Source organism: Achroia grisella, unplaced genomic scaffold (assembly GCF_030625045.1).
Source record: "Achroia grisella isolate CSIRO2021 unplaced genomic scaffold, CSIRO_AGI_Agris_v1 utg2156, whole genome shotgun sequence".
NCBI classification, from domain to species: domain Eukaryota; kingdom Metazoa; phylum Arthropoda; class Insecta; order Lepidoptera; family Pyralidae; genus Achroia; species Achroia grisella.
In genome coordinates this window covers 1,504,753-1,518,233 of record NW_026712714.1, presented here as the reverse complement: position 1 = coordinate 1,518,233, position 13,481 = coordinate 1,504,753, and the positions used below count along the sequence as shown (strand labels likewise).

The following is a 13,481-nucleotide window of genomic DNA, read 5'->3' as shown; positions in this document are numbered from 1 at the left end:
CAACAATATAATCTGAAAACAAAAACAATATACCTTTTATTCTCCCTTCACAAAGGAGTTGAGGCAACATGGCGCCAAGCAAATTGCCCGCCAAAACCATACAGGCCGATTGTTCCAATACACCGGTACACAATTTCACAAAATGGCAGATAATAAAAAAATATATATCGCACACTCTATGGTATTGAGCGTCTTGAGACAAAACGTTCTATTTTCAAGACTACATTTGGCGCTCAAGTTGGAAAGAGACGGTCATAGTTCGGAATTGCGTCTTAAAACGCTCTTCTATTGGGCGATTCGTATTCGATATAAAAGTGTGGCCGTGCTGTATTGGTGGGTCGAGTTTTACTTTTTATAAGCGTTTCGTTTCCTTGTTTGCAGGGTTTTTTACGATTTCTGAATTTTATAGGGCACTCGCGAACAGATTTGCCGGTTATTGAATGTTCTCGAGTTATTACTCCCTTGAATTTAGTTGTTTGTATTGGATTTTTACTTAAGGTTAATACACACTGTACGCTGGAGTTAATCCAAGTTATTTGTATTGGATTTTTACTTAAGGTTAATGTACACTGGAGTTAATCCAATTTTACCCAACCGACTTTAACGCGTTGAATCTTTTTACGGCCGTTGCCTTCAATAATGCTGCTTCAGCGATCAGGATGCTATAAATGGTAATAAGACCTTCGCTTTTAACCTTTGGGAGCATCAACCCATTTAGTGAAGGGTCTGCATTACGCTTGCTTGTGAGGAAAATACTTGTTCCATAAATCCATTACATATATTAAAGTATATTTTAGTAATTAAGAACAGATTTATTAGATCCATATGTATATATAATGCTTCAGTGTCATATTTTTTTATTTGCGTTATGGATATATCTACAAGACAACTGATATAAATATTTAGATGTATTTTTTTATAAATGCTTGCATAAATTGTACTTATAATATTTCATTGGCGCCCAACGTGGGACATATCAGCGTTATTTTTTATAAGTTTATTCTGGAAATAGAGATTTAAGCAGTACATTAAATAGTAAATTATACTAAAACTAGTCGTGCCCGCGACGTCGTTTGCATGGCTTAGTGACTTTGACAAAATAAAAAAAAAAAAAATCCAACCCAAAAAGGCAAAAAAAAACTTGCATTCTAACTTGTTCATCGTTCTAACTTTAAAAATGACGATCTTTCTATAGAAAATTTCCTCCCCGATTTAATTTTACCTGTTTACCTGTTTCATTTTTCCAAACTTTTAATGTCATATTTATTTATATTTAACTAACAATTTAAAAAATAAGTTGGAAATTTCTAGCATTAAAAATTACAGTACTCTCACACAACCTTTCATCACCCCTTTCAGTCCCTTCTTCGCATTAAAAAGTAGTCTGTCCTGTCTCAGGATCTAGACTATCTATGTACCAAATGACATTTAAATCGGTTCAGTAGTTTTAGCGAGAAAACGAGACAAACAGTAACTGTCGCTTAAAATATTAACGATAATTGCGAGAAATTTCGTACTCCGCCGTCCATAAAATCGGGTACAAAGTTTATACTTCACATATACGAAATATATATTGTCTATACATTAGTATAGACAATATATATTGTGATATTCCGTGAGTGATACTTGCATGTAATAAAGACGTCACGGCAGCGTCGCATGCCGTCACGTCTGAACCCTCGCTAACTGGATGTTGTCATTAAATAAATTTCAATGGCCGCCTCCCCCGCTCCTCGCCATAGAGCCAGAACTGATACTGGATAGAGGCGGCACAGTCCGTTATTCCATTCACTTCAGCTTTTCTTGTGTAATTCATTGACACAATGATATTAAAATACAACATATAGGTACATTTGTTTAGTTAAGTTGTGCAGATGCTTAGAAATAGAAATCATTCGAATAATCAATATAAGCACTTTTGAATAGTCATATTACTTTTATTCTACCACTCATTCGGAACGCAGACTCATTACAAAAAAACATCAAGAAACTTGCATGTTGCTCTTTTGAATAAATGTTATTCTAAATACATACGCAGTAACAAGTACGAGGCATGCGATAAACAAGGAATACAACAAGAAGAGAACAATAGAAACCGGTTCGCATGAATTTCTTGTGCAATTAGATAATATTGTCAACGCTATGAATTTTATTATTGTTTTTAATTGTTGCTTGTTTCATTATTATTACTTATATTAGTAACTTATATTTAAATTAGAAATCTGACCTATTGTAGTAAGCTCTTAGAGTAGGACGTAGATAGAGACACTTTATGACAACTTTGCACGACCTATGATCTATATTAGAGATATTTGTATATTGTATTTGTTTAGAATGACAGTGAACAGAGGTCTTGAACTATTAAGAAATCCAAAATATGCATTAACTAACTTAAATAGTAAATTTAACATATTTCGTACCACAAAGCATAAATATACGTAGATATCTATATACACACACACACACACACACACACACACACACACACTCACACACACACTCACACACATATCATTAACTATATTATATACCGCAACTAGCGACACATTATACAACTTTACCTCACAAAAACATTTCTTAGATTTATTAAATGCCAGTAAGTCCTCGGAGAGAGCCTGGAGATCTGTAGTACAGGTTTCGACAGACTCCAGACTCTCACAAAGGAATAGCTTATAAGATTAAATACATACTTTTGTTACTTTGTTCAATATTGTAAGTTCCCTTGTAAGCAGTAATTAAAGATTATTATTATATAAAAAAAAGCCATAATTGGTCGAAAATGTTTCATACGATTCAATTATTTTAACACTGACTATGAAACGGAGACCTATCTACATGTGATAAGCATCCATGCACCTAAGAATAAATCAATTTTTGGAAAGATTGTAACTGCACAGACAAAAAACATGCTTTATGTTTGCTGTAGTTCAAAGTTCAAAATTCAAAAATCATTTCTTAATGTAGGACATTGTAGCTGCTTATGAACGTCAAGTTTTTACATTATATTTTTTTCCCTACCGTCCAGTTCGATATATAGAACCAATTGAGAAGAACTGGCAAGAAACTCAATTGAATTACTTTTTTTTAAAGCCAGTTTATTTACAATGTTCGTTAGTAGATATGTGTTGCTTAGAATTAATTAAGGAGAAATATGAGCAATAGAAATTAACGAGTTTACTCTAAACCAGCCGTAAAGAACTAGTTTAATTAAATCATTATTATAAAGGATATGAAGATTAAATAAATGTACACACAATATAAGAATGAAAAAAGAAAAATAAAATGCCAGTTCTAACATTCTTAAGCGGTAATATCCAAGCGGTCGGCGCCCGGCAATTATTTAACGTCAGAAGCAAGGAGTGCGGCAAGATTGCGGGTACGGTCGCGTCGCGTCGCGTCGCGTCGCGGATACAGCCGCGCTGATGTGCACACAGCTTTATGATGCGTTCCATTTTTAAATTTATTATTAGCTATTTTTAGCTAGCACAATGACTATTCGTCGTAGATGGAGAAAATGCCTCTAAGGCATTCAAATGTTGACGACAATGTGCACGCAACACTTACATGCTAGAGAGAGAGAGAGAGAGATTTTTTTTTAGGGTTGATAATGGAATGGTGCACCCGCCTGCGCTAATGGGGTTATCAATCCACATTACTAACAATCCCCTTCCCCCCGAGAGAGAGAGATAATTATCTAAATATGTATAACTCAAAGGTGACTGACATAGTGATCTATCAACGCACAGCCCAAACCACTGGACGGATCGGGCTGAAATTTGGCATGCAGGTAGATATTATGACGTAGGCATCCGCTAAGAAAGTATTTTGATAAATTCCACCCCTAAGGGGATAAATTAACGCGAGCGAAGCCGCGGACAAAAGCTAGTTAACCAAATATCCATTTATTTTTAATTTATTATTAACCAGCACAAAGACTGTTCATCGTAGATGAGCATCAGAGACATTGCCAATTGTGAGGTTTGTTTATTAAATTGTACCGACCAAAAATCGAATCGGGGACTTTTTAGTGCAAAAGCTGACAGTTGCACTTATTGATATAGATAATTTTTCGTTCATTACTAGCCTTGGAGTAGACTTCTACTTGAGAAGAACTGCCAAGGATTCAAGTGAAACATTGTTTTAATCAGTCTAAAAAATTAACATAGACTAATCTAACCTACTTATCTTTAAACGTAATTATATTTAGCAATTTCAAAGTACAATAAATACTCGTACATTTATACCTAGTCTAGTTATAAAACGTCCGTGAAACGAACGAAAACTGCATTTGTTTTCCATTTATTTATTCAAATGTATGGCATTCAGAATGCACTCCGCCAGTCTGGTTTTACCATAACCGTTGTATATGAAAAGTATATGTAGACTTGATTTAAAAATTGCCTCCTTACTAAAAATAATAATACATTTTTAATATATTTAATAATATAATATTACGTCAAATGGAAAAAACACAAAATAAAATTAATATTTATCTTTAAAATTATGGTACTGCAGAATGTTCAGGAAAGAGTAGTTTATATACAGAGATTTTATCATTAATACTAGCTGTTCCCGCGACTTTGTCCGCGTGGAATTTAACTTTATTTTTCTATAATAAAAGTAGCCTAAATTACTCCTTATTACATCAGCTACCTGCCAAAAAAAGTCCCTTCAAAATCGGTCCAGTCATTTCAGAGATTAACCGGAACAGACAGACAGACAGACAGACAGACAAAAATAGTAAAAAAAAATATTTAGGTGTATGCACCGTATTTATATTCATATGCATGTATTATTTCAATATTACAAACAGACACTCCAATTTTATTTATATGTATAGATAACTGTATGATTATAGTTAATTGCTATGTTATTTTACGTATTGAGTCGAGTGCGAGTAATAATAACAAGTGTGTAAAATAATATTTATTCAATTTCTAATCTTAAGTATTACAGGAAAATATATGGCATTCATTATATTTAGTTAATTTTATACGATTTCCTCTGTTTATAAGCACATCTCTACCACGTCCAATGAATCTGATTTTCGGACGCGAACGGTTCGAAATTTGAAATATTCATATTTCTAATGAATATTCAAACGCCGCCATGTTTACATTCACGGCCGTTCCAATTTCAAATATTTGCATTTATTTATTTTGGATTGTGAACGATTCTTCCTTTTACTCTTTTTATTATTTTTGCGCGCGCTTTTTTGACTTTTGATTGACGGCCATATTTGCATTGTGAAATGTCAATAAAATATCTTATTATTTGACTATACAAATGAAGCGTATCTAAATAATATTCAAAAACCTATTGTTACTAACCCTTTCTTAACTATACATGTTACTGATATTGTTCATATTATAATATTTAAATTTAACCCTTGTTTGTATCTGTGTAATCAACCACAGACCACATTTTACATTGACATAAAAGCATGTCAATTGATTAATATATGATCAATATAGAGCAAGTAATCACTACGTTTTATCTAAATTGACACAAATTTTTATTAACTATTTAATTTTATTTGACGGCCTCGGTGATTTATCGGTTTAGCACACTGCGTTACATCCGATGGTCAAGGGTTCGATTCCTCGCACGGCGCAAATATTTGTATTAATGACTATGATTAGTAGTACTGGTCTAGATGTTGTCTATGTATAATATGTATGTAAACAAAAAATATTTAAGTATTTCTAACAGTTGTCTAGTGCCCATAAAACAAGGTGTACTTAGCTTGGGTCTAGATTGCGCTGTGTGTATTCCTAAGTGATAGTCCTGGATTATCATTATAATCAGTCACGACAAACGATTTTATAAGAAAACCAGCTTATAGCAGCATATTAATGTTCTAAAACCAGCGCTATATAGGTGCACCTCACTAAGGTTGTGTTATATCAGCAATAGCTGAGGCAGGTCCTATTGCCAACTTTGTACGTTTTTTTATTATTTTGTGTAATCTTTATGATTTATTAACATTATTTATATTATTAACCGGGTCTTAATACGAATAATTTTATGCCAAATAAAGGTTTACTCTCTTCACGTTTCGACTAGATTACACTAGCCGTGGTCATGAGCTGACTGGTGTATATGAGCTAACTGGAGTAATATTGGCAATAAAGATTTTATATATCTTTATCAGAGTATAGAATATACGTGTAAATATGATAACATACTGGCATGCACTTTTAATTCCTTAAAAAACCATAGAGAAAAAAAATATGATAACATTAAGATCGTGGGGCGGGCGTATTTCCACAATTACTATTTCATGTCCCGCGTCCCACGTCCCGCGTCCCATCGCTGTGAATGTGAAATGAAAGGGTCGGGCGTCAGCTGCCTGCGGCGGATTGTCGCCGGCCCTTCACTCCACGTGTCGGAACATCCGCGCACTCAGCAGTTGACCGCTCTCTCGCTCTAACTGCTCAGTACTTTTTATATGACGGCTGTGAATGAACGATGACTGTATGATATTTCTAACTGGTATAATGACGGCCTAGGTGGTCTAGCAGTCTAGCACACCGCTTTACTTCCTGTTGGTCGCGGGTTCGATTCCTCGCACGATGTAAATATTTTCATGAGCATGATTTACCAAAAAAATATAAAAGTGTTTATATCTGTTGTCTAGTACACATAACACAAGCTCTGCTTACCGTGAAGCTAGTTGCTTGTTGCTTGTAGCTGTGTTAATTGTCCGTGATAAAAAAAATACTTGAATCTTTTATTAAGTTTTAGTCCGATAGCGAATTACGAGATTTAGATTTTTATATATTGCTAGAACAAAACATACATTGTTTGTACCTAATATAAAAGATGCGCGTGCGTTTACCACGGCTTGTGTCGGCTGGGAGCGGCCGACGGCAGTGGCATTTTACCTACGATTTGAGAACATAATAATCAGTCGCAGTAATCAGAGCAGACCAGACACTGTACTGACACATCCGTACCATATCTAGTGTAGCGCCATGGTTACCCTCACCTCTGTAGCGTTATATTTGATGTGATAAGGTGGCGTAATTTTAAGCAACTTATTCGCGTGAATTTTATATAATTAAAGACCTAATAATTTATTATATATTAGTAATTATTTTTTTATTGATCTTCAATGTATTCTAAAATCTTATTCTATTATTTTTAATCACTTTCATTTCGATATTGTAATCTGTGTGCCAAATAAATAATTTATCTATCCAACTAAGAATCTCGAAAAACTAGTAATTTACTTACAAAAATACGTTAAAATTACAATAGTGTCAACAGTTATCTGTCACTCAATTCACTTCACTAACGATTCAATTAGAGCCGTAAAAAAATATAACGCACCATAGAGAAATAAAAAGTTCCATATTTAAAAGGTTGACAAATGATACGAATTCGAATTTTGAATCGAACACGCGTACATCAATCAATAACTGATTGGACACGGCCAATCGGGAATGTTATTTGTCATTCCATTTTCGAATTTTTAAAGTGAATATGACGTTACAATTTTAAATTTTAGATTCTGTACGTTTTATTTTCGTTCGATTGGACTTATAATAAAAAATATTACTAGGTAATTTGGTTGTTTCCTTTGTGTTAAATTATTATACGTTGATACAAAAACTGTAAGAAAGTGAATTTTTGTCTGCTCATTCCTAACTTTAAAATGTATACTTCAGTTATTAAAAAATATAGCTGCATATATAAATTCATTATACGCCTAATCACATCGCAGATATACAAAAGGCAGAAAAAGTCTAATATTACCTCTTAGTCCTATCTTTACAAAGGACGTCTGGCAAAGTACCTATAGGTATACCTTTACAAAAAAATATGTTAAGTATTAAATATTACATACAATCAAAGATCTCAGATATTTGTTCAAACTTTTAAGCTAATTGTAATCAGAGTTACATATAAGTAAAGCACATGATAAAATCGACATTTGGCGAATCATACATAACTCTACCTATAGATAATTCTTCGACTGTCTCTATACGATCAATATATAAGTTAGGGCGTGCAAGTTGGAAAGGCGACAAAAAATTTCACGCAGAAAAATACAGAGCAATTAACGTCTTAAAACAATGCCACCGCACTTGTATACATGAACCAAAATTGAAGTTATGTAACAATCTATAATTGTTCTAAAAAGAACTTACACAGTTTCACACTACATATTTGTAATGACATAAGCTTGCAAGGAGGTGTAAACGAGTAAATATTATTGCCTAATTACGTTCATAAAATGTCACACTGCATTTAAATTTGAATTTCGAACAGACACAATTCCAATCATTGTCAATTGACGCCCGCACGCGTGACAGTTGGTGACAGTTGTGATAAATCATTCGATAAATGCAACGACACTATTACACCATCATTTTGTTATCTATGCTAGCAAATAATACAATGATGTGGCTATTTGTATAGCTAGTTGTAGATTTAGCTATTTATGTTTGATAATTTCACTAATTACGTATTGTATAATCTATAACGTACTAACTCACACTTTAACGGCTAAAATGATTAGAAATTTGATGTACAAGTAGATCCTATTGTAGATTAACACATATTATATATGGGGATTTTGTAAATTTGGTGAATTTTTTAATTACTAAACAAATTATGTTGTGTTTTCTGATTAAATTTTACCCGTTACCATGGCGGTTGCCACACTGTCGGAATATCAGGAAGGAATAATTGCTTAAAATTAGTTTTCTTTCTTTTCACTGACTTGGCACATTAGTGCACTTGCCATAGACAAATTAAATTAAAGTTATTTCATTCACCTTAATAACAACCTTCATAAACCTTACTAAAGTACTCTATGGTTATTATGAGCGGTCTTTGATTTCAATGTATTGCTATAAAAAAGCATAGCCACCGGTCATATGTGACACGTCTTTTGGCGCGCAGGCAAAGGAAACACCCGCGCCACGCCCCGCACCATCAATAAACTCTGTCAGCCACACAATAAGCTGTTACGCCGTATTTATCCCAAAAAACAGTTGGGATTTATCGTAAAAATATAGAAAAATGAGGAATCGATGTGTTGTAAAAAATATTAATGTGGTATAGCCCCTTTTTATTAGTTTTTTTTTCTGTGATGAATTTGCGAATTTGAAGCAATGAAATAATGACATACGGTTTTAGCTACAATAGACGAAACGATTTTTGCTATTGTTGAATAGTATAACTGGTATAACACTAAATAATAAAACGCGTTATTAGAAAACTGTGTTGCTGATTTATTAATACAATTAATACCTAATAATAATTATTTATAATATCTATTTTATCAACTCATTGTCATAAGAATGAAGGTCTTAATACTATTAGCTACGCTTATATATTTTTTTAACTGATAATAACCCTGTACTGACATATTTTTCGGAAAAACTCCCGGAAAATTGTATTTATTTTATCAAACCACAATCATAAGAATGGGGGTTTTAATCCCTTTACTAGCTACGCGTATATATTTTTTTTATTAATAATGACATCGTAATGGTTTTAGGGGAAAACTCCCGAAAAATTGGGAAATCTGGAATCGCTGTATTCAACTGTAAACAACACCAGATCACAGTCTTTGTATAAAAATTTAGCCGACTGAAAGATATATAATAAGCTTTCTATTCCTCTCTTTATTCCAAATCGAGCATTTTTAACAATCATTATCTTTACAGGTCAAGATTTGGTTTCAAAATCGTCGCATGAAATGGCGGAACTCAAAAGAGCGGGAACTTCTTGCATCAGGCGGTTCCAGGGAGCAAACGTTGCCAAATAAAAACAACCCACATCCCGATCTATCCGACGCCGAGGCCGATAAACCTAAAATGTCACCATTATCGCCTATAAACGACGAACAAACTGACGAAATTAAAAACAAAATGTACGCGTCTACATCCAACGATAGTTATAGATATGACGACAAAATGGCGGCGACTTTTGGCGGGAATTATTCAAATATGGACGAAGAAGATTTTGATAGCGATGCGAGTGCATCCGATGAAGAGATTAATGTAACTTGACGTGCTTTCTAAATTACTTATTAATATTATAATAAAAACCTTGTAAATGTGTGTTTTAATAAGTATACTACTGTATATTTATTGGCTGTAAGTATTTGTAAGTAAGATAAATTAAAAATAGAACAGTTGAAAAAAATAATAAAAAAAAACTAAAAGTGTAGGTAAATATATAATACCATCGACAAAAACCATGCAAAGGAAGAAGTTTAGTTTCTGGTTTGCCATTATTATCATTTTACTGGCATTATTCGTCATATTCGCCATTAAATTAAGGGATAGATATATTAAAAAATGGATACTCAAACAATTTTCTAATTTGTTATATTTTCCATTTAAGGGTAATTTGATAAACATCAACAAAATGTAAGTGATAATTGTCTCAAAATTTAATTTGCCAACTTAATAAAATATAATAAGATTATTAATGTAAGTAAAATTAATTAATTAAATAGCATATTTGTATATTTATGCACAGAATATTCTTAGTTTAAGATTTAAAGGATATATTTAAATAAATACCGCCAATAAACTATTTTAGAGGGAAGACGTGACTTGCGCAGAAAAAAAGGAAGATAAGTTTACTGCGTAAGCCTCATTGTCTATGGTTTCCGCAAGTCGTTTGCCGCGAACTATAGGTACCTATTATGATTTGAATAATAGATTGTGATAAATAAAATATAAATAATGAGAATTGTTTACATAAGTGTAATTTGTTATATATTTTGAATTACATAATTTTATTACGTAAATTAAAACCTACATTTCAATATGATAAGAGCCGTTTAAAAAAAAATTGAAGACATAACTGTTATTCCAGAAGTGAGTAGGTATCATATACTCAAATTTAAATCTTTCATGAGCTTCGTGATCACTCTGATTTTCAACAAAAGACGAACGAGTAGAGACTTCGAATATTAAAAAGTACAGGTTTCAACTGTTTATTTTAAATAAAAAAAAATATGTTTATTTATTTTTTTAATAAAGGCAACCCTTTATATATTTTTTTTTAGTAAAAACGACCTCTTGTGTATTTTCCGAATTGAAATAAGAGTTTTGAATATCGAACACTTTTTGTAAAATTGTAAATTTTAGGCGATCGTAACTTTTTAATGGTGCAATGTTTTTTTTTAATATCCATCCGTCCCTGCACAGGTAATATTTGACATGCAGTTATTTCTTAGTCATTTTTAATATTTTAATTTATTACAAATATAGAAACTCAATTCATATAACAAAGCACGTATATAGTTAAAAAATAACGAGCATTGCACCAAATATTGTGTATATTAAGTAAATGTATAGTGATCTCAATAGTTAAGCTTGGTCAAGACTTTCTAATGTAACTAATTGATATAATAAATTTTATGTGGAAATTAAAATACTGCGAAATATATACATACTTTTATTTCTATATCTATACATATAAATAAAATTGGAGTGTCTGTGTGTAATATTGAAATAACCGTTTTTTACTACATGCATATGAATATAAATACGGTACATACACCAAAATAATATTTACTGTCTGTCTGTTTGTTCCGGCTAATCTCTGAAATGGCTGAACTGATTTTAACGGGACTTTTATTGGCAGGAAGCTGTTGTAATAAGTAGTAACTTAGGCTACTTTTATATTAGAAAGAATCTTTTAATTTAGAAATGTAAATTTTAATTCCACGCCGACGAAGTCGCGGGAACATCTAGTCATACATATAATTACGTACAGGATCTCTTTAGACAAAGAGTAGATTTCAGATTCACAGTAATAACCTGCCGAGGTTTTCTCACGAGACTACAGCGTGGGCTTTTTCAAGGAGGGTATATTAAGATTTCTTAAGGGTGGGCAACGCGCACGTGACACCCCTGGTGTCTCAGGCGTCTATAGACTACGATACCATTTACCATTAGATCGGCCGTAAGCCTGTTTGCCACCATCGTAGTATAAAAAACAATTCACACAACGCCATCCAGTCCCATGGAAAGCAGAGATTGTGTTATGGGTATAGACAACTCATGTAAATACATAGATACATTTTATAAATACATAGAATAGAATAGAAAATATTTTATTCAAATAAGCACTTTTGAATAGTCATAACATTTTTTTTATCTACCGCTCGTTCGGAAAGCTGTCTCATCACAAGAAGAACGAGCAAGAAACTTGTGTGTTGCTCTTTTAAATAATCCTTGTAAGTTTACATTTACAAATCGAAACGTGTGAATATAAACTACCAACCAGCACTAATTTTTGGGTCAAATATAAATATACAATAAGATTAAATCAGTCGTAGTGATAAGAGCAGACCAGACCCTTCAAGCAGAACTCGTTCACGAGTATGACGGATGAGTCAGCCATCACTGCGCTCGATCATATTTTAGGGAGCTAATGACGCCACCACGCCGCCATGTCTGGACATTTTAGTGAGCATGACTACTCATTCCACTCGACCACGTCACAGCTACTTAAAATAATATACGTAATATACATAAAAAACACCCAGACCGAGTTGTATTCATGAGTATATGCACCATGCAAAGAATCGAACCCGCGACCATCGGAAATAAAGCGATGTCGATACCGCTAGACTACCAAGGTAGTTGTTAAATTATTTAGTAGGTAATTTATAAATGTTTAACTATTAAAATAATAAAAAATAGGTCTTATTAATTTTAATAAAACACAGTAATAATTTATATGAAAATAATAAATAACCCTAGACAATTAACACAGCGCCATCTAGTCTCACGGTAAGCAGAGGTCTATAGGCAAAGTATTTTTAATAATAAATAACTGTAATAAATTTTAATATATGTTACTAGCTGTGCCCGCGGATTCAGCCGCATCAAATTTCAATATAAAATATAGCCTATATGTTATTCTGATGCATAAGCTATATTACTGTAAAGTTTCATCAAAATCCGTTCAATAGTTTTTGCATGAAAGAGTAACAAACATCCATACTTACAAACTTTCATATTTACAATACTAATAAGAAGATCAGAAAAAACACTTACAAGGATTATTTAAAAGAGCGACACACAAGTTTCCTGCTCGTTCTTCTTGTGATGAGACAGCTTTCCGAATGAGCGGTAGATAAAAACAAAATGTTATGACTATTCAAAAGTGTTTAAATTAAGTTTATTTGAATAAAGGAATTTCTATTCTATTCCATTCTTATTTCCTCTACATAATATTAATAGGTACCTGTACATATAAAAAAGTTTCCGAGGTGCGTATATACATAAATAAAAACAGCAATAAAGCCACACACACAAAGCAGCAAACACACGTTGGGCGTGAAGCGAAGGTGCAAAAACCGTTATAAATAAAACTAACCGGCCGCCCTGCCGGTGACGTGTGGAGGCACCTTCAAATTTACTTGTATGTAGCCGCCCAAGCGCTGTTTTATGAAAAACTCCACGATTTTAACCTTTACCCTGACGGCCACGGTGGTA

The 13,481-nt window shown here is 32.9% G+C and overlaps 1 protein-coding gene across 1 annotated transcript in view; it reads left to right on the top strand.

Moving 5' to 3' along the window:
• LOC131842330 (uncharacterized) overlaps positions 1-10,028 on the top strand; it is a 50,552-nt gene extending 40,524 nt beyond the window's left edge. The window contains exon 5 of the mRNA XM_059190868.1: positions 9,684-10,028. Coding sequence (XP_059046851.1) covers positions 9,684-10,028 — 345 coding nt within the window. The remainder of the gene's footprint in view (positions 1-9,683) is intronic.
• Positions 10,029-13,481: the final 3,453 nt, after the last annotated feature.